General features: G+C 45.9%; 1 protein-coding gene across 2 annotated transcripts in view; it reads right to left on the bottom strand.

Annotated features, from left to right (window-relative positions):
- Positions 1-11,451: 11,451 nt before the first annotated feature.
- The window catches only part of PLXDC1 (plexin domain containing 1), a 23,515-nt gene continuing 13,185 nt past the window's right edge, over positions 11,452-21,781 (bottom strand). The window contains exons 10-14 of one of the 2 annotated variants that reach the window (XM_039697354.1): positions 19,628-19,685; positions 17,775-17,910; positions 14,374-14,409; positions 12,925-13,079; positions 11,452-11,664 (exon numbers count right to left, since the gene is read on the bottom strand). In XM_039697354.1, the coding sequence (XP_039553288.1) occupies positions 11,545-11,664; positions 12,925-13,079; positions 14,374-14,409; positions 17,775-17,910; positions 19,628-19,685 (505 nt within the window). In that variant the 3' untranslated portion in view covers positions 11,452-11,544. Of the gene's footprint in view, positions 11,665-12,924; positions 13,080-14,373; positions 14,410-17,774; positions 17,911-19,627; positions 19,686-20,902; positions 20,961-21,781 lie in introns of both variants that reach the window. The other variant, XM_039697353.1, reaches the window with a different exon arrangement.

Raw genomic sequence — 21,781 nt, 5'->3', positions numbered from 1 at the left:
GGCCTTTTATCCATGCTTTTGGGTCAGATTTGGATGGGCTATGACCTTTAGGCCGAAGGATGGTTTTGTCCTCCGCCATGATCCCTCTCCCCCAAAGCTACCAAACTTCATGGCTAAAGAGATGAAACGGGGGATCTTCACCCCAAAACCTACATAAAATTAACCGAGGATGTCTCTCAGGCGATGGTACTCACATAAAACACTTTATCAGCCGTTTTTTACCTCAGGGAAACCCCCTCTCCACAGAGCCGGGCGCCCACAGCTCGCTCTGAGGGAGCAGCAGGGGATGGGGGTGTGGGGGTCACCGAACCTCGTGTCCCTGAGGGGGAAAGAAACCCCAAACCGCCGTTTTTAAATTATAATTATTTAAATTCAGCTCTTCAAAGCCTTAGTTCAGTCAAATGTGGCTACCTCTTGGGGTTAAAAGGGGTTGTGGTCCCAGGAGCAGAGGCGGGTGTGTACAGACAGCACAGCTGTGTTTGGGAGCCTCAGCCGGGAGCAGAAATGTTGGCCAATATTAAAAAACAACTCTGTAAGTTTCCATTTGGTAGCTTTCAGACGTTTTGGAGGGAGGAAATGACCACAGCCAACAACAGCGTGCCCCTTCAGCGGTGTTTCTTTGGTGTTATTGGCGACTCCGGCCCTTTTTTAGGTGAATTTATGCGAATTTTGGCTCATAACGATTTTTCCCGCCCTTTCGCCCGCGGCCCCTTTGGGCGCGCGGCGGAGGGGGAGGGGGGCGGGGCGCGCGCGGCTTTTCCCGCCCACGCAGTCTCCGCCCATCTCATGAATATTTAAATTAAGTCCCGCCTCCTCACCATAACGGGAACCTCGCGGACCGTTCGGTGACGCCCCCCTCATGAATAATCAATGAGGGCTCTGATGTGATTTGGCGGGAGGGTCCGGCTGGGCGAGGGGACATCGGGGGTCCCAAGGGCGACCTGGTGTCCTCAGGGCTGGCCCGGGCCGGAGGGTGGGACGTGCGGTGGGGAGGCTGAGGTGTGTGGGGTGCCGCAGGTGTGGGGTGCCTCGGATGTGGGGTACAGTGGGGATAGGGCGCCACAGGTGTGGGTGCTGCCAGAATGGGGTTCCACAGACGTGGGGTTCCACAGGTGTGTTGGGTGTCGCTGGGTTTTGGGGTGTCACTGTTGTGTGGGGTGGCACTGGGTTTTGGGGTGTCACAGGTGTGTGGGGTGGCACTGGGTTTTGGGGTGTCACAGGGGTGTGGGGTGTCACTGGGTTTTGGGGTGTGGCTGGGTTTTCAGGTATCACAGGTGTGTTGGGTGTTACTGGGTTTGGGGTGTCATTGGTGTATGGGTGTCATTGGGTTTTGGGGTGTCACAGGGGTGTGGGGTGTCACTGGGTTTTGGGGTGTCACTGGGTTTGGGGATATCACAGGGATACCACTGGGTTTTGGGGTTCCACAGGTGTGTTGGGTGTCACTGGGTTTTGGGGTGTCACAGGTGTGTGGGGTGTCACTGGGTTTTGGGGTATCACTGGGTTTTGGGGTGTCACAGGTGTGATCCCACAGGAGCGTCACTCTGGGATGGGAGCACCAGGCACCTGCAGGCTGCCAGAATGGGGTTCCACAGACGTGGGGTTCCACAGGTGTGTTGGGTGTCGCTGGGTTTTGGGGTGTCACTGTGTTTTGGGGTGTCACAGGTGTGTGGGGTGTCACTGGGTTTTGGGGTGTGGCTGGGTTTTCAGGTATCACAGGTGTGTTGGGTGTTACTGGGTTTGGGGTGTCATTGGTGTATGGGTGTCATTGGGTTTTGGGGTGTCACAGGGGTGTGGGGTGTCACTGGGTTTTGGGGTATCACTGGGTTTTGGGGTTCCACAGGTGTGTGGGGTGTCGCTGGGTTTTGGGGTGTCACAGGTGTGTGGGGTGTCAGTGGGTTTTGGGGTGTCACTGGGTTTTGGGGTGTCACTGGGTTTGGGGATATCACAGGGATGCCACTGGGTTTTGGGGTGTCACAGGTGTGATCCCACAGGAGCGTCACTCTGGGATGGGAGCACCAGGCACCTGCAGGGCTCTGGGTTTCTCTGTAGGACCCCAAGCTGTGGACATAAAACCCCACATCCTGCGCCGTGGTTCTGCCTGAGCCCAGAGCCACCAAACCCATCTCCATCCCTCATCTTCAACCTCCACCACTGGGTTTTGGGGTGTCACAGGGTCTTCAACCTTCATCACCAACCTTCATCTTCAGCCTTCATCACCAACCTTCATCACCAACCTTCATCACCAACCTTCATCTCCATCCCTCATCTTCAACCTTCACCACCAACCTTCACCACCAACCTTCATCTTCAGCCTTCACCACCAACCTTCATCTCTATCCCTCATCTCCAGCTTTCATCTCCAACCTTCATCTCCAACCTTCATCTCCATCCTCATCTTCAACCTTTGTCTTCAACCTTCATCCCTCATCTCCATCCCTCATCTCCAACCTTCACCTCCAACCTTCATCTCCAACCTTCATCTCCAATTTTCATCTTCAATCTTCATCTCCACCCTCATCTCCAACCTCATCCTTCCCAGAGCAGCTGTGGCTGCCCCGGCCCCCTGGCAGTGCCCAAGGCCAGGCTGGGCAGGGTTTGGAGCACCCCGCCATGGTGGAAGAGGTGCAATGGGAGGACCTTTGAGGTCCTTTCCACCCCAAACCATCCCAGGACTGCGGAATTGTCCCCTCTGAGCTTTAGAAGGAATCTTCATCACCACCTCGGGAAAACCACGCTGCGCTTCCTCTGCCATTCCCGCCCAGACTCCTTTCAAAATCTCCAAAATGTCATTTTTTACATTTTTTCTCGGTTCTGCTTTGGGAACGACCGACTGGAGCAGGGGCAGAGCTCTGCCAGGGCAGCAGCTGCAGCTCCGGGAGTTTCCTCATGGCTGCTCCAAGGCAGCTCCCATACGATGGCAGCAGAGGCCTGCAGCTGCTCTGAAGGAATTTTTGCCCAGTATTTTTATTTTTTTTCCTCAGTATTTTTATTTTTCCCCAGTATTTTTATTTTTTTTCTGCAATATTTTTTATTTTTTCCCCACCATTTTAATTTTTTCCCCAGAATTTTAATTTTTTCCCCAGTATTTTAGTTTTTTTCCCCAATATTTTTATTTTTCCCCAGTATTTTTATTTTTTTCTGCAATATTTTTTATTTTTTCCCCACCATTTTAATTTTTTCCCCAGAATTTTAGCTTTTTCTCCAGTATTTTAGTTTTTTTCCCCAATATTTTTATTTTTCCCCAGTATTTTTATTTTTTCTGCAATATTTTTTATTTTTTCCCCACTATTTTAATTTTTTCCCCACCATTTTAATTTTTTCCCCGGAATTTTAGTTTTTTCCCCAGTATTTTAATTTTTCCCCAGTATTTTTATTTTTTACTGAAATATTTTTAATTTTTCCCCATTATTTTAATTTTTCCCCAGCATTTTAATATTTTCCCCACTATTTTAAATTTTTCCCCACTATTTTAATTTTTCCCCCAGCATTTTTTTTTCACAATATTTTTATTTTTTCCACAGCATTTTAATTCTTTCTGCAATATTTTTTATTTTTTCCCCACTATTTTAATTTTTTCCCCACCATTTTAATTTTTTCCCCGGAATTTTAGTTTTTTCCCCAGTATTTTTATTTTTCCCCGGTATTTTTATTTTTTATCCTCAGAATTTTTATTTTTCCCCAGTATTTTTATTTTTTCTGCAATATTTTTTATTTTTTCCCCACTATTTTAATTTTTCCCCCAGCATTTTTTTTTCACAATATTTTTATTTTTTCCACAGCATTTTAATTCTTTCTCCAGTATTTTAATTTTTCCCCAGCATTTTAATTTCCCCCCTAGTATTTCAATTTTTCCCCAGTATTTTTATTTTTTACTGAAATATTTTTAATTTTTCCCCAGCTTTTTAATATTTTCCCCATTATTTTAAATTTTCCCCCACTATTTTAATTTTTCCCCCAGCATTTTTTTTCACAATATTTTTATTTTTTCCACGGCATTTTAATTTTTTCTCCAGTATTTTAATTTTTTCCTCAGTATTTTAATTTCCCCCCTAGTATTTCAATTTTTCCCCAGTATTTTTATTTTTCCCCCAAGGTTTCTTTCCATTCTTGTCTTTTATTTTTTTTTTTATTTTCCTTTTTTCCCTTTGCAATTCCACTAAAAGAACTCTCTCTGGAGAAGCTGAAACAGAAACAAACCCAAAATCACCCTCAGACGGCACCGTCTGGGAACAGCTCCTAAAATGAACCAGACGATGACATCGCCGCCACTGCAACATTTTTTTCCCCAGTATTTTTATTTTTTACTGAAATATTTTTAATTTTTCCCCAGCTTTTTAATATTTTCCCCATTATTTTAAATTTTCCCCCACTATTTTAATTTTTCCCCCAGCATTTTTTTTTCACAATATTTTTATTTTTTCCACAGCATTTTAATTCTTTCTCCAGTATTTTAATTTTTCCCCAGCATTTTAATTTCCCCCCTAGTATTTCAATTTTTCCCCAGTATTTTTATTTTTCCCCCAAGGTTTCTTTCCATTCTTGTCTTCTTTTATTTTTTTTTTAATTTTCCTTTTTTCCCTTTGCAATTTCACTAAAAGAACTCTCTCTGGAGAAGCTGAAACAGAAACAAACCCAAAATCACCCTCAGACGGCACCGTCTGGGAACAGCTCCTAAAATGAACCAGACGATGACATCGCCGCCACTGCAACATTTCTGCTGAAAAATGAAATTAAATAAATGTACAAAAATAATGTGCTTTGGAGCAGAGCCTCCATGAGGCTGTTCCTGGGTGGTTTTTTTGGTTTTTTGGGGTTTTTTTTTCCCTCCTGGGAGGAGGAAATTCAGCTCCGGGAGTTTCCTCATGGCTGCTCCAAGGCAGCTCCCATACGATGGCAGCAGAGGCCTGCAGCTGCTCTGAAGGAATTTTTGCCCAGTATTTTTATTTTTTTTCCTCAGTATTTTTATTTTTCCCCAGTATTTTTATTTTTTTTCTGCAATATTTTTTATTTTTTCCCCACTATTTTAATTTTTTCCCCACCATTCTAATTTTTTCCCCGGAATTTTAGTTTTTTCCCCAGTATTTTAATTTTTTCCCCAGAATTTTAGTTTTTCCCCAGTATTTTTATTTTTTTCTGCAATATTTTTTTATTTTTTTCCCCACCATTTTAATTTTTTCCCCAGTATTTTAATTTTTTCCCCAGAATTTTAGTTTTTCCCCAGTATTTTTATTTTTTACTGAAATATTTTTAATTTTTCCCCAGCTTTTTAATATTTTCCCCATTATTTTAAATTTTCCCCCACTATTTTAATTTTTCCCCCAGCATTTTTTTTCACAATATTTTTATTTTTTCCACGGCATTTTAATTTTTTCTCCAGTATTTTAATTTTTTCCTCAGTATTTTAATTTCCCCCCTAGTATTTCAATTTTTCCCCAGTATTTTTATTTTTCCCCCAAGGTTTCTTTCCATTCTTGTCTTTTATTTTTTTTTTTATTTTCCTTTTTTCCCTTTGCAATTCCACTAAAAGAACTCTCTCTGGAGAAGCTGAAACAGAAACAAACCCAAAATCACCCTCAGACGGCACCGTCTGGGAACAGCTCCTAAAATGAACCAGACGATGACATCGCCGCCACTGCAACATTTCTGCTGAAAAATGAAATTAAATAAATGTACAAAAATAATGTGCTTTGGAGCAGAGCCTCCATGAGGCTGTTCCTGGGTGGTTTTTTTGGTTTTTTGGGGTTTTTTTTTCCCTCCTGGGAGGAGGAAATTGGACTGAATATTTCCCTGAATCTTGGGTTGGGTTGAATATTTCCTTGGAATTGCATCCCACCTCCATAAATCCTGTTGGGTTCATTGCACCCTTGTATTCCACCCCAAAAAAAAAACCCCAGAAAATTCCAGATTGCTTATTTACAATGATAGAAATCTCTAGAAATTCGTTAATTTCTATAAATCACCAGAAATTCCATTGGGGAGAACAAAAAAAATAAAATAAAATAAAAAATAAATAAAACAAACGGAGGTGTCCTGGAGTATCCTGAGGCAGCTGAGAGAATTTTAATGATTTCCTGAATTTTCACCCCAGAGCTGGACCTACACAAACACTGATTGGGGTAATTAACAGCAGGGGTTAATTGCGTTAATTGCTACCTGGTGTTTGTGTGAAGGACTCACGGCTGGGGTTTGGTTTTGTGCTTTTTAATCCAGTCAGGGTTTGTGAGCTGGGCAAGGGGAAAAGGCCCAAAACGGAATTATCCCAAATTCTGAGGTTTTGGGGACTCCTTTGTCTCGTCCATCCCTGTAGCAGCTCGGAATTCTGCTGGAAATTCCCATTTTTGGTGCAGCTGCCGCTGCCAGGAGGGGTGAGAGGGGTTAAAGAATAAAAGTTTGGAGTGGTTTGGGTTGGGAAGGAGCTCAAATCTCATCCGGGGCCACCTCCCTGGTGGCTCCAAGGCCCAGTGTCCGACCTGGCCTTGGACAATTCCAGCTCTGCAGAGATCAACCCCAAAAATATTGGTGAGTTCCTGGGAATTCCAGCTCTGCAGAGATCAGCTCCCAAAAAAATCAGTGTATTCCTGAGAATTCCACCTCTACAGAGATCATCCCCAAAAACTCAGAGGGCTCCTGACAGTTCCAGCTCTGCACACAAACTGAGATCAGCCCCCAAAAAATATTGGTGAGTTCCTGAGAATTCCAGTTCTACAGAGATCAGCCCCCCAAAATACCAGTGAATTCCTGAGAATTCCAGTTCTACAGAGATCAGCCCCCAAAAAATCAGTGTATTCCTGAAAACTCCAGCTCTGCACACAAACAGAGACCAACCCCCAAAAACCAGTTTATTCCTGACGATCCATGAGCACCCCGAGCCCATCTCCTCCTGCTGGAATTGCTGCTTTTCCTTTCTCCTGCTTTTTAAGATGCAGCATCCAGCCCCAAGCAGATGGGAAGCTGTCAGCACAGCGCGGGATAATCACCCCCCGGAGCCACGGGAAGCTCTGCTTCCCTGGAAAAGGTTTTCCCTTGGAAAAAACACCCTGGAAATCCTGGTTTGGGCAGGGGTTCAATTCTTCCCGAAGTTGCTGTGTTGGTCAGGGAGGGGAAACGGCCTGGTCAGCGCGATGGAAATGCCAAAAAAGCAAAAAAAATCGGAATTAATCTGATAATTGCTTCAAGATTTTGGGTTGGAATCAAGGAATCGTTGAATCATGGAATTGTTTGGGCTGGAAAAGAGCTTTAAAACAACAAATCCAGGTCAGACCAGTGCTGATGTCCAGCACTCAGTGATGGCCCCATCCCTGCTGCTCCAAACCCTTCCCAGATCCATTCCTGGGACTCCAAACCCTTCCCAGTGCTCCAAACCCTTCCCAGATCCATTCCCACTGCTCCAAACCCTTCCCAGATCCATTCCTGCTGCTCCAAACCCTTCCCAGCTCCATCCCTGGGACTCCAAACCCTTCCCAGCTCCATTCCCTCTGCTCCAAACCCTTCCCAGATCCAATCCTGCTGCTCCAAACCCTTCCCAGATCCATTCCTGGGGCTCCAAACCCTTCCCAGATCCATTCCCACTGCTCCAAACCCTTCCCAGATCCATTCCCAGTGCTCCAAACCCTTCCCAGATCCATTCCCGCTGCTCCAACCCCTCCAGGTCATGAAGGTCCCACTCCTGCTGCCCCCTGCCCAGCAATCCCAAATTCCCAGCTCCAAATCCTCTGTTTTTCACGGATCCCACCCAAACTTGTGCCTCTTTGGATGTTCAGACCCTTCCAGAAGCCACCTCAGATCCTCATTTTCTCCTGGATGTTCCTTGGAGTTTTTCTCATCTCCTCCAGCTGGGAAAGGTGAAGGAGCTCAGAAATCCTCACCTTTTAAAAAAGTTATTCTGGAATTCTGGGGTTTCTCTTTATTCTGGAATTCTGGGGTTTCTCATTATTCTGGAATTCTGGGTTTTCTCATTATTCTGGAATTCTGGAATTTTTTAAATTATTATTCTGGAATTCTGGGGTTTCTCTTTATTCTGGATTTATTTTTTTTTTTTTAATTCTGGAATTCTGGGTTTTCTATTCATTCTGGAATTCTGGGGTTTCTCTTTATTCTGGAAGTCCCTTCCTCAGCTGGAAAAGTCAAAAATCCTCCATAAACCAGGAGGAATCATGGAAAAATCCCTCAAGGGCAGCACTGGGAGGAACCTGGAGCCCCAAACCCACAATTATCCTTCCAAACCTGCTCCTTGCAGCCCTTAAAAAGTGAATTTTAAAGGGTTTTTTATCTCCTTTTTCCTCGGTGATGTCATCCCTTTGCAGGGAAAAAAAAAAAAAGGGTTTACATGAGTTCTGCCAGCACATGCTGGAGATTTTGTCAGCTTTTTTTAAAAATTAGCAAAAGCAATTTTTTAAAAATTGCCTCACCTGTCAGTGTTTGATGACTGAAAATCGAGGAGGGGAAGCAGGAAAATTGAGCTCAGATTTCCTGGAAATGGGGGGAAATTTTTGCCTGGCCTGAGCTACTTGCTAAAAAATGGGATTTGCAGGGTGAAAAAAGGAAAAAGGGAAGAAAAATAAACGGGGAAAGGAAGAAAAATAAATGAAAAATGTTCATAATTTGCTTTTTCCTCAGCATTTTAACAGGAAAATTGTGGGGGGAGATGAAGGTGATTTCAGGATCCTGTGCAGGTGTTTCCTGCTCCTTAAATCCTTTTTTTGGGGGGGATTGTGTTGATAATTATCCCACCGTGGGGTTCTGCCCTCTCCTCACCCCATTCCTTCCTTTTGGGAGGAGAAAAACAGCCCCAGGTGATTCCACCCTGCCTCCAAACCACCTTTTCCCTGCAAATATCCCCCCAAAAACTGTGAATCCCCAGTTCTTTGCCAGAAACGAAACCATCCCCATCCCTCCCTGCCGAGCGAGGCACAATAAATCCATTTAACACCCAAATTCTCCTCTCCCACTGGCACCCAGAGCTGAATTCTGCCTGGAAAATGCAGATTCAGAGCATCTATTTGAGGTTTTATTCCTCCACCCACGGGCCCTGCTGGAGCAATCTGCTCCCTCCTCGCTGTCAGCGCTGTTAATTATGGCTCAAGATGCTGCTCTGGGCCTGGGCTTGCATTTCCAGGGTGAAAATCTGTTTATTTGCATGGCTGAGGTGATTTCCCCCCTGTTTTGGGGGGTGTTGTTTGGTGTGGAAATCATTTTTGGACAGCTTTAAAATTTCTTCTTTCTTTTCTATTCAAATTAGTGATTAAGGAGTGTGTATATTATTGAAATATACTGAAAAAAAATGGAATTTTGATATAAAAATGGAATATTTCTATCTTTAATTGCAGATCTGCTGCTTCTCCACTCAGAGAAATAGAACAAGGCACCAGGATGGGAGAATTCTTTAATTCTGATTAAATTAAATTAAATTAAATTAACTCCTACCTGTTTGTATTGTTAGCACAGCTTCTCCCAGCCTGAAGGAAAAGAGTGAAAGGGAAAACGGGGAAAAAACGGATTTATTATTTACTTTTCTAATGGGAATAAACAGATAAAAGAAAAGGAAGCCTGGATGTGAAATTCTGCCCTGAGGTCTCATGTTCTGAATGACCCTGAAGTGATTTTTTTTTTAATATTTGAAGGATTCCTCACCTGAATCCTTCCCTAAATTTTCTCCCCAAATCCCAGCTGCAGCACAAACCCCAGGGATTGGTGCAATCCTTGCTCTTTAAAAGGTATTTTTTCTTTAAATCTGTGGCATTTCAGAACTCTTGGATGTTTCCCAGCGGTTCCAGGGGCTGCGGGGGAAGAGAAGGACCCAAAATCTTGCTGTCCCCATGTGCAGAAAAACAGGGAAAAAAACCAGGCCTCAAACGATTGGAATTAATAATTCAAAATTTAACCATTGGAAAAAAGTGAAATCCAGAGAAAAACCCACATTAGTCATCACCATAAGAAAGGAGATCAGACTTGGGGTAAAAACTGGGTGATAAATTCCCCTTTTTTTCCCACTTGGGGGATAAAAAACCCCAATTTTTAGGGAAATTCTTGATTTGGGAATAAAACTTCCAAACCTGGGGCACGATCACGACTCAGCTCGAGCATTTTGGTGCTTTTATGCCAAAAAAATGCAGCAAAAAAACCTCCCCAGGGGCTGCAAGAAAGTGGAATTTGGGGTCTGAGTGCCACCAAACATCCACATTTATCTGTAATTGTTCCATAAATTCAGCAGACGAGAAGGAAAATATTAATTAGACAGACCCTGCCTTTGGCACTAATCACCAGCAGTGACAGCTGAGCCAGCCAGGGGATAAAACACACCCAAAATTTGATTATCAGAATAAATAGCTGAGGAGCAGGAGAAAATTAAAAATAAACGGAGGGGGAAAAATCCATAATCCAACAGCAATTGTGGTGGGGGAATGAAAATTTACCTCCTGCTGGATTTGGGATTCTGGTTTTGGTTTTTCCCTCGGTTTAGGGCTCGATTTGTGGGATTATTTTGTCGCTGAATCCTGAATTTTGGTGGCACAGAAGGAGTAGAAAATGCTGAGAGGTCCCAAATCATCCCTTGGGGTCAGGGTATCCCAACATCCATCCAAAGCCAGGGGCTCATCCCACACAGGGGGAAATGGAAGCAAAATCAGCAAAAATCTAAAAATGCTGAGGTTAAGGGGTGATTTTGAGGTTTCCTGTGATGTCCAGGTGCTCCTCACGGATCTGAATCCTGGATTTAGTCCAGGATTTATCCCAGAGTTTTGTCCCTAAAACCCTCTCTGTTCCCACTGGCCAGCAGAGGACGGATTTTGGTGGAAATTCAGATTTATTTCCCCCCTCTCTCTGTCTCCTTCAGGGCCAAAAGTCACAATTAGCAATTTAGCAAATTAATTAAGTGCCCAAAAAGCGCAGCAAAGTCGTGGGGCCACATCGATCCTGGAGGTGAATCCTCTGCGGGGTTTTGTCCTCGGGATTCTTTGGGATGGATTCCTCGGGATGGATTCCTGGGGATTCTTTGGGATGGATTCCTTGGGATTCCTCGGGATGGATCCTTTGGGATGGATTCCTTGGGATGGATTCCTTGAGATTTCTCAGGATGATTCCTCGGGATGGATTCTTTGGGATTCCTTGGGATGGATTCCTCGGGATTCCTTGAGATACCTTGGGATGGATTCCTTGGGATTCCTTGGGATGGATTCCTCAGAATTCCTCAGGATGGATTTCTCAGAATTCCTCAGGATGGATTCCTTGGGATGGGTTCTTTGGGATTCATCAAGATTCCTTGAGATGGATTTCTCAGGATGGATTTCTCGGGATGGATTCCTCGGGATGGATTCCTCGGGATGGATTCCTTGGGATGGATTCCTCGGGATGGATTCCTCGGGATGGATTCCTCGGGATGGATTCCTTGGGATGGATTCCTCGGGATTCCTTGGGATGGATTCCTCGGGATGGATTCCTCTGGATGCATTCCTCGGGATTCCTCGGGATGGATTCCTCGGGACTCCTCGGGATGGATTCCTCGGGATGGATTCCTCAGGACTCCTCGGGACTCCTCGGGAGGAGCACTCAGCACTGCTCAGCCTCCACAAACCCCTCCTTCTCCTGGCTGGCCGCCTCCACCTCGGCGTACGAGGCCTGGCTGCCGTGGGTGCGGAATTTCATGGCGGGCCAGCGGTGCGGCCTCCGCTGGGGACAGAGACGGGGTGAGAGGGGGAACGGGGAAAAATGGGGAAAATGGGGGGAAAATGGGGAATATGGGGAAAATGGGGGGAATGGGGAAAAAATGGGGAAAAATGGGGAAAAAATGGGGGAAAATGGGGGAAAAATGGGGGAAAATGGAGGGGAAATGGGGGGAAAGAGTCCTGGGCACAAAGGGTGCTGTCGGTGTGAGCGGTTTGAGTGATAAAAGTGGATTTTAAAATGTTGTTTCAGGGTTCAAAAGGGTTCTTCGGAATGCATGGACCTCACTGGATGGGAAGGACACAGATCCAGGAATCTGGGATGGGGGAAGGACACAGATCCAGGGATCTGGGATAGGGAGGATATGGATCCAGGGATCTGAGATGGGGGAAGGACATGGATCCAGGATCCAGGGATCTGAGAAAGGGGAAGGACACAGATCCAGGGATCTGAGATTGTGGGGAGAATACGGATCCAGGATCACAGATCCAGGGATCTGAGATGGGAGAAGAACCCAAATCCAGGGATCTGAGAAAGGAGAAGGACATAGATCCAGGGATCTGAGATGGGTGGGAGGACACAGATCCAGGGATCTGAGAAAGGGGAGGATGTGGATCCCGGGATCTGAGATTGTGGGGAGAACACGGATCTAGGATCAGGGATCCAGGGATCTGAGATGGGAGAAGAACCCAGATCCAGGGATCTGAGATGGTGGAGAGGACCCAAATCCAGGGATCTGAGATGGGGAAGGACACAGATCCAGGGATCTGAGATGGGAGAAGAACCCAGATCCAGGGATCTGAGATGGTGGAGAGGACCCAAATCCAGGGATCTGAGATGGGGAAGGACACAGATCCAGGGATCTGAGATGGGTGGGAGGACACGGATCCAGGGATCTGAGAAAGGAGAAGGACACGGATCCAGGGATCTGGGATGGGTGGGAGGACACGGATCCAGGGATCTGAGATGGGGAAGGACACAGATCCAGGGATCTGAGATGGGTGGGAGGACACGGATCCAGGGATCTGAGAAAGGGGAAGGACACAGATCCAGGGATCTGAGATGGTGAGGATGTGGATCCCGGGATCTGAGATGGTGGAGAGGACCCAAATCCAGGGATCTGAGGTGAGGGAAGGACACGGATCCAGGATCCAGGATCATGGACTGAGGGATCTGGGCTGGCTGGGAAGGACCCAGACCCAGGAGAGCGGGAGGATGAGGATGAGGACGGGACGATTCCCGGGCAGGGCTGAGCTGCTCGCTCACCTCGATGAAGAAGAGGGCGGCGCTGGACGTGGGGTGGCCGCTGACGTAGATCCCGGCCAGGATGGCCCCGGCCAGCACCAGCACGGCCACCACGATGCCCACCACGGTGCCCGTGGGGATCGGGGCGCCCGCGCTCCGCGAGGGAAGGCTGCTCCCTGGGGGGAAAAAACAGCAAGGTCAGGAGGCTTCCAGAAAGCTGTCAAATTATTCTTTTTTAAATTTACTGAATTTTTTTAAATATACAGAATTTAAAATTAAAAATTCTTAATATTCACAAAATTTAAAATTTAAAAATGTAAAAAATTTGAAATCTAAAAAATACAATTTTTTAATTTACAAATTTTAAAAATTACAAATTTTTCAAATTTACTAATTTAAAAAAATTACAATTGTTTAAAATTTACAAATTAAAAAAAATTACAAAAATGCATTATTAAATTATTCAAGTATTTGTTCTATTCATTGCCCAGAATTTAAAAAAATTACAAATTTTTTTAAATTTACAAATTACAAATTTTTCAAATTTACAAATTTTTAAAATTACATTTTTTTAAAATTTACAAATTAAAAAAAATACAAAAATGCATTATTAAATTATTCAAGTATTTTTCTATTCATTGTCCAAATCACAAATTATTACAAACAAAATTAAGTTTAAGAAAAGCCTATACTAAGTAAAAAACCTTTAAATGCTATACTTCTTTTCACTAATAAGTGTTTAAAAAATCATAAATCACTAATAAAAATATAATGTAATATATTGTAATATAATTAATTTAAAAAAATTACAATTGTTTAAAATTTACAAATTAAAAAAAATTACAAAAATGCATTATTAAATTATTCAAGTATTTGTTCTATTCATTGCCCAAATCACAAAATATTACAAACAAAATTAAGTTTAAGAAAAAGCCTATACTAAGTAAAAAAACTTTAAATGCTGTAACTCTTTTCACTAATAAATGTTTAAAAAATCATAAATCACTAATAAAATATAATGTAATATAATGTAATGTAATATAATGTAAGAATAATATAATATAATGTAATGTAATGTAATATAATGTAAGAATAATATAATATAATGTAAGAATAATATAATGTAATGTAATGTAATATAATGTAAGAATAATATCATATCATATCATATCATATCAGAATTAACAATAAACCACATAAATGAAAACCACATAAATCAATAATAATTTAACAAAACCAACCAACCAAAACACAACAATCAAATCTTCAAACAATAAAACCGATTCAAACAATAAAATATAATAAAATAATAAAAATAATCAAATGACAAAAATAATTCAAACAATAAAAACTCTCATCAGGATAAAACAGAGTATTCCCAACTTCTTTCACTGGCTGGAATTGCTAATTGCTAATTACTAATCAAGGTGAGGATAGCAGGAATTGATCACTCTGGGGTGCCTTCCTTACCCTCTCCTCCTGCAAACTGGTTGAGTTTGGTGTCATCTGCAAGGAGAAAAGACAGCAAAGCAGAAAATCAGGAATTTCCTGTGATATCCTCGTGTTTCCCACCCAATTCCTCCCCCCGGGATGGGATTTTGGGCAGTTTTAAATCTCTGTGGGAAAGGAAAAGCCAGGGGCTGAGAGGGGTGTGGGTTTCCTTCACCGAGGTGGCACCTGGAGCACCAAAATCCCCAGGAAGGGGCTGAGGGGTCGGTCAGGAGCACCAAAATCCCCATAAGGGGTCGAGGGGTCGGTCAGGAGCACAAAAATCCCCAGGAAGGGGCTGAGGGGTCGGTCAGGAGCACAAAAATCCCCAGGAAGGGGTCGAGGGGTCGGTCAGGAGCACAAAAATCCCCAGGAAGGGGCTGAGGGGTTGGTCAGGAGCACCAAAATCCCCAGGAAGGGGCTGAGGGGTCGGTCCCTGCTCCCCGGGGGAGCTTGGATCCATCACTGGGTGTCCCTGCTCAGCCCATGGAATCTGCATCCCAAATAAACCCACGGGATGATCAAAATCTCGATCAAATTCCAGTTCTTGGCTCGCTCTGGAAGGAGCAGGATCTACCAGACACGGCTTTGTCCCTCAACAGGCTCCACATGACTGCCCTCACCAGGGTGACATCCTGACCCAGAATTCCCAGGGCTCGGCTTGGATTCCAAATCCTGATCCTGAATTCCCAGGGTTTGGATTCCAAATCCTGATCCTGAATTCCCCAGGCCTTGGTCTTCAAATCCTAATCCTGAATTCCCAGGGCTCAGCCTTCAAACCCTGATCCAGAATTCCCAGGGCTTGGATTCCAAATCCTGACCCAGAATTCCCAGGGCTCGGCTTGGATTCCAAATCCTGACCCAGAATTCCCAGGGTTTGGCCTCCAAATCCCAATCCAGAAATCCCAGAGCTTGGCTTTCAAACCCTGATCCAGAATTCCCAGAGCTTGTCCTCTAAATCCTGATCCAGAATTCCCTGGGGACTCGGCTTGGATTCCAAACCCTGATCCAGAATTCCCAGGGTTCAGCTTCCAAACCCTGATCCAGAATTCCTGGGGCTTGGATTCCAAATCCTGATCAGAATTCCCAGGGCTCGGTTTGGATTCCAAACCCTGTCCAGAATTCCTGGGGCTTGGATTCCAAATCCTGATCAGAATTCCCAGGTCTTGGCCGTGCACCAGAACCAGGGGGCTGGAAGGGCTGGGCAGAATTCCCAGGTCTTGGCCGTGCACCAGAGCTCCAGGAGCAGAACCAGGGGGTTGGAAGGGCTGGAGAGGATGTGGATCCAAAAACGGGGATGGCTGAGGAGGACACAGATCCAGGAGCTGGGATGGTGGGACAGGACACAGATCCAGGATTTGGGATGGTTGGACACGACACAGATCCAGGATCTGGGATGGTGAGGAGGTGGATCCAGGGATCTGGGATGGTGGCACAGATGAAGATCCACCAGTCTGGGCTGACTGGGAAGGACACAGGGATCTGGGATCTGGGCTGGTGGGAAGGATGTGGATCCACAGAACCTGACTGGCTGGAAAAGACACGGATCCAGGAAAGTGGGATGGTGGGGAGGACATGGATCCAGAGATCTGGGCTGGTTGGAGAGGACATAGATCCAGGATCTGGGATGGTTGGAGAGGACACAGATCCAGGATCTGGGATGGTTGGAGAAGACACAGAACCAGAATTTGAGCTGTGGGAAGGACATGGATCCAGGCATTTGGGCTGCTTGGACAGGACACAGATCCAGGGATTTGGGCTGCTTGGAGAAGACACAGATCCAGAATTTGAGCTGGGGGAAAGACACAGATCCAGGATCTGGGCTGGATGGGGAGGACACAGATCCAGGGTCTGGGCTGGTTGGAAGGACACAGATCCAGGGTCTGGGCTGGTTGGAGAAGACACAGATCCAGAATTTGAGCTGTGGGAAGGACATGGATCCAAGATCTGGGCTGCTTGGACAGGACACCGATGGCCAGTTCCCCTCTCTGGTGGAGCTGCTCCCCTGCTGCTCCCCACTCTCCTCCCGCTGCAGCTGCCGCTTGCTCCCTTCCAAGACCACAAATTAACTTCACGCTCTGTGTCACACAGAGCCTCTGGTTCCTTTTTTCCAGGAACCAGCCACGGGCTGGAAAACAATCTGGTGGCGGAGTTCCAACCCTCTCCTCGCCTTTAATTGCTCCTTTCAAAGTCAGCCCTGCCTGGCTCGTTCCCCCACCCAGCTCCTTCCCGGCGCTGAAGGACAATTAGGGGCGCTCCTTTCTATTTATCCTAATTAGCACTTTGCGTTAAGGGCTATTAAGCAGCCAAATCGCGGCGCTACCTGCGCCAGGATCGGCGGAGCCGGCCCCGCGGTAATGGGATTATGGAGTTTCGGACCCCGGGGGTCTCCGGGGAGATCGGGGCTGTTTGTGGGGCTGGAAGAAGCAGCAATCCCAAAAAAAGAGCGATCACCGCGGGAATTCCAGGCGGAGAGTTCTGGCACCAGTGAAACCCAAACCCCTCTCTCTGGGATTGACCCTTTTAGGATCCTGAGGATTCTCCCCACCAAGGCTTGGTGGCTCTCTGACCGTCACAAATGGGTTAAAAAAGCTGGAAAAATCCCAAAACTCTTCCCACCGTGCCTCGCTCCCCCAGGTGTCACCTCCTGGCTGCCCTTCCTTCCCCTTCCCAGCATCTCCTGCTCTCACCCTCCCCAGGATGGGGTTGGGAGCCACCTGGGGTGCGGGAGGTGTCCCTGCCCGGGTCCCTTTGAGGTCCCTTCCAACCCAAATCCTCCTGGGACTCAGGAACTTCACAGATCCAGGGACTGCAGAGGGAGAAATGGGTCACCTGTCCAGGGACACCCCAAGGGCTGGGGTCACCTGTCCAGGGACATTTCCATGGTCGGGGTCACCTGTGCAGGGACACCCCAGGACCAGGGTCACCTGTGCAGGGACATTCCAGGGTCAGGGTCACCTGTCCAGGGCTGAGGTCACCTGTCCAGTGACACCCCAGGGCCAGGGTCACCTGTGCAGGGACACCCCCAGGGTCAGGGTCACCTGTCCAGGGAGGAGGTCACCTGTCCAGTGACACCCCAGGGCCAGGGTCACCTGTCCAGGGACACCCCCAGGGTCGGGGTCACCTGTCCAGTGACACCCCAGGACCAGGGTCACCTGTCCAGGGACAAGGTCACCTGTGCAGGGACACCCCCAGGGCTGGGTTCACCTGTCCAGGGACATTCCCAGGGTCAGGTGACCCTGACCCTGGGAATGTCCCAGGGTCAGGGTCACCTGTCCAGGGACACATCCAGGGTCGGGGTCACCTGTCCAGGGACATTCCCAGGGTCAATGTCACCTGTCCAGGGACACCCCCAGGGCCGGGGTCACCTGTCGGGCACCCACCCTCGGTGGTGAGGCTGTCGAGGAAGAGCGAGGCCGTGGGGGAGGTGACACCGCCGGGCTGCGGGGACACCGAGCTGCCCGGGGGCGCCGAGTAGTGACTGCCCTCCGCCAGATCCTCACAGGTCTTTTCATCCGACTGGTGGGGGGAAAAAGAGAATTTGGGTTAAAAAGGAGAATTTGGGTTAAAAAGGAGAATTTGGAGCTGGTTTTGCCCAGCAGGAATTCCAGGAGGGCTCTGGGAGGTCAAACACTGGAGGGGAAGGAGGGAGGAGGTCAAGAAGTGACCCAGAGGGGGGAGATGGGGAGGAAAATTTGGGATTTCGGCAGGACAAGTGACAAATACTGGGAGAAATCCTGGGGACAAATCCCAGGAGAAGTCCTGGGAAAAATCCTGGGGACAAATCCTGGGACAAATCCTTCGTGCACCTCGGGGTGACCCCATGTGGGTCCAGTGACCTCAAAGGGTCTGGTGACCTCTGGTCCCCTCACTCAACTCTCTGGTGAATAGGAAATAAAGCTGAGTTTTCAGTAGGGAAGTAGAATAAAATCACTTTAAAAAATCCACAAAAGAAAAAAAAACAAACCCAAAAAACATTTTAAAAACCCAGACAAAACCCCCAAACCAAACCAGAAAAAAAAAAAAAACACAAAAAACCAACCCACACACACAAAACCCAAAAAACATTTTAAAAACCCAGACAAAACCCCCAAACCAAACCAGAAAAAAAAAAACACACAAAAAACCAACCCACACACACACAAAAAAACCCAAATAAAAAACCCTATAAAAATCCAAGCAAACAAACAAAACCCACATAAAGCGAATAAAAATAAGGAACAAAATAAATAAAATAAAGGGAAAAAAAAAGAGAAAAGGCCAAAGCAGAAGCAGATGTTTGGTCAGAGCTGATCCCTGCGAGCTCTGGGATCGTTTTGCTCCCAGGGACACAAACAGGGCTCGTCCTTTCCTGCCTGCAGTGAGTAAGAGTCACGCTCCAGGAGGAGGGGGAATAACGGGAAAAATGGGAAAAAAGGGAAAATGGGGATAAAAGGAATAATGGGAATAACGGGGGAAATGGGAATAAAGGGAATAAAGAGATGTAAAGGGAATAAAGGGATATTTAAGGGGAATAAAGAACGAGCTACAGGGGTATCTAAAGGGAATAAAAGGAAATCCCAAGGAAATAAAGGGAAATCCCAAGGAAATAAAGGGAAATCCCAAGGAAATAAAGGGAAATCCCAAGGAAATAAAGGGAAATCCCAAGGATATCTAAAGGGAAATCCAAATGGAAACCCCAAGGGATGCTCAGTCTGATCCAGAACACCCTGGGGCACGCAGAGATGAGCATTCATTTTTTGGGGGCCACGGATTTTGGGGGAACCATGGATTTCCTGTGGCTCAGGCCCAGGAAGGGACTGGGATTTATTTGGGTTGTGACTGGGAGTGTGATTAGGATTGGAACTGGGATTGGGACTGGGATTTATTGGGACTGGGATTTATTGGCTTGGGATTGGAATTGGGACTGAGATTTATTGGGACTGGGATTGATTGGGATTTATTTGGATTGGGACTGGGATTGGGATTTATTGGGACTGGGATTTATTGAATTGGGATTTATTGGGACTGGGACTGGGATTTATTGGATTGGGATTTATTGGGACTGGGACTGGGATTGGGATTGGGACTGGGATTTATTAGATTGGGACTGGGATTAATTGGGACTGGGATTTATTGGATTAGGACTGGGATTTATTTGGATTGGGACTGGGATTGATTGGATTGGGACTGGGATTTATTGGGACTGGGATTTATTTGGATTGGGACTGGGATTTACTGGGGCTCTCGGGCTCACCTGGCCGCAGCCGTAGCTCAGCCACTCCTCCCGGTACCGGTCGAAGCCACTGGAGCACCTGTGGGGATAAAAACCCAGACAAAACCCCCAAACCAAACCAGAAAAAAAAAAACACACAAAAAACCAACCCACACACACACAAAAAAACCCAAATAAAAAACCCTATAAAAATCCAAGCAAACAAACAAAACCCACATAAAGCGAATAAAAATAAGGAACAAAATAAATAAAATAAAGGGAAAAAAAAAGAGAAAAGGCCAAAGCAGAAGCAGATGTTTGGTCAGAGCTGATCCCTGCGAGCTCTGGGATCGTTTTGCTCCCAGGGACACAAACAGGGCTCGTCCTTTCCTGCCTGCAGTGAGTAAGAGTCACGCTCCAGGAGGAGGGGGAATAACGGGAAAAATGGGAAAAAAGGGAAAATGGGGATAAAAGGAATAATGGGAATAACGGGGGAAATGGGAATAAAGGGAATAAAGAGATGTAAAGGGAATAAAGGGATATTTAAGGGGAATAAAGAACGAGCTACAGGGGTATCTAAAGGGAATAAAAGGAAATCCCAAGGAAATAAAGGGAAATCCCAAGGAAATAAAGGGAAATCCCAAGGAAATAAAGGGAAATCCCAAGGAAATAAAGGGAAATCCCAAGGAAATAATGGGAAATCCCAAGGAAATAAAGGGAAATCCCAAGGATATCTAAAGGGAAATCCAAATGGAAACCCCAAGGGATGCTCAGTCTGATCCAGAACACCCTGGGGCACGCAGAGATGAGCATTCATTTTTTGGGGGCCACGGATTTTGGGGGAACCATGGATTTCCTGTGGCTCAGGCCCAGGAAGGGACTGGGATTTATTTGGGTTGTGACTGGGAGTGTGATTAGGATTGGAACTGGGATTGGGACTGGGATTTATTGGGACTGGGATTTATTGGCTTGGGATTGGAATTGGGACTGAGATTTATTGGGACTGGGATTGATTGGGATTTATTTGGATTGGGACTGGGATTGGGATTTATTGGGACTGGGATTTATTGAATTGGGATTTATTGGGACTGGGACTGGGATTTATTGGATTGGGATTTATTGGGACTGGGACTGGGATTGGGATTGGGACTGGGATTTATTAGATTGGGACTGGGATTAATTGGGACTGGGATTTATTGGATTAGGACTGGGATTTATTTGGATTGGGACTGGGATTGATTGGATTGGGATTGGGATTTATTGGGACTGGGATTTATTTGGATTGGGACTGGGATTTACTGGGGCTCTCGGGCTCACCTGGCCGCAGCCGTAGCTCAGCCACTCCTCCCGGTACCGGTCGAAGCCACTGGAGCACCTGTGGGGAAAATCAGGATTATCCAGGGCCAGGCTGTGGAAATGGGAACGGGAAATGTTAAAAACCCCACAGAAGGCTCACAGAGCGTGCCGGAATGCAAACTTTGAGCTGAGAAATGCTGATTTAGAAATGACATGGAGTAGGACAGACGTCGTTGAGAGAAAAATGGAATTAAAAAAACTTTCAAAAGGTGGCCTGGAAAATGAGACTGGATAATTTCAAGAAACAGAACAATTTCATATAATAAAATAGAATATATATATAAATAAAATATAAAAATATGTATAATGGAAGTTGCGTTGTAGTAGGAACCACAAGGGGTAATTTTAGATTATTTTCTTTAAGGTTTTTACAGCATGGGGTGGTTAAAACTGAAAGGCAAAAGGAGAGGGGAAATCAGGGGAAAAGGAGAGGGAAAATGAGGAGAAAAAGAGAGGGGAAACAGGAGAAAAAGAGGGAAAATAAGGCAAAAGGAGAGGGGAAATCAGGGGAAAAGGAGAGGGGAAAATGAGAAAAAGAGGGAAAATAAGGGAAAAGGAGAGGGGAAATGAGGAGAAAGGAGAGGAAAATTGGGAGAAAAGAGAGGGAAATGAGGAGAAAAAGAGAGGGAAAACAGCAGAAAAGAGGGGAAAATCAAGGGAAAAGGAGAGGGGAAATGAGAGAAGGAGAGAGGGAAACAGGAGAAAAGAGAGGAAAATCAGGAGAAAAAGGCAAAACAGGAGAAAGGGAGAGGGAAAAGTCAGGAGAAAAGGAGAGGGGAAATCAAGGGAATTGGAGAGGAAAATTGGGAGAAAAGCAGAGGGGAAATTTGGAGAAAAGGG

This window comes from Passer montanus, unplaced genomic scaffold (assembly GCF_014805655.1).
Source record: "Passer montanus isolate IOZ18808 unplaced genomic scaffold, ASM1480565v1 scaffold117, whole genome shotgun sequence".
Lineage (NCBI taxonomy): Eukaryota > Metazoa > Chordata > Aves > Passeriformes > Passeridae > Passer > Passer montanus.
The sequence above is the reverse complement of the archived record's forward strand: the minus strand, read 5'-3'. Positions and strand labels throughout refer to the sequence as shown.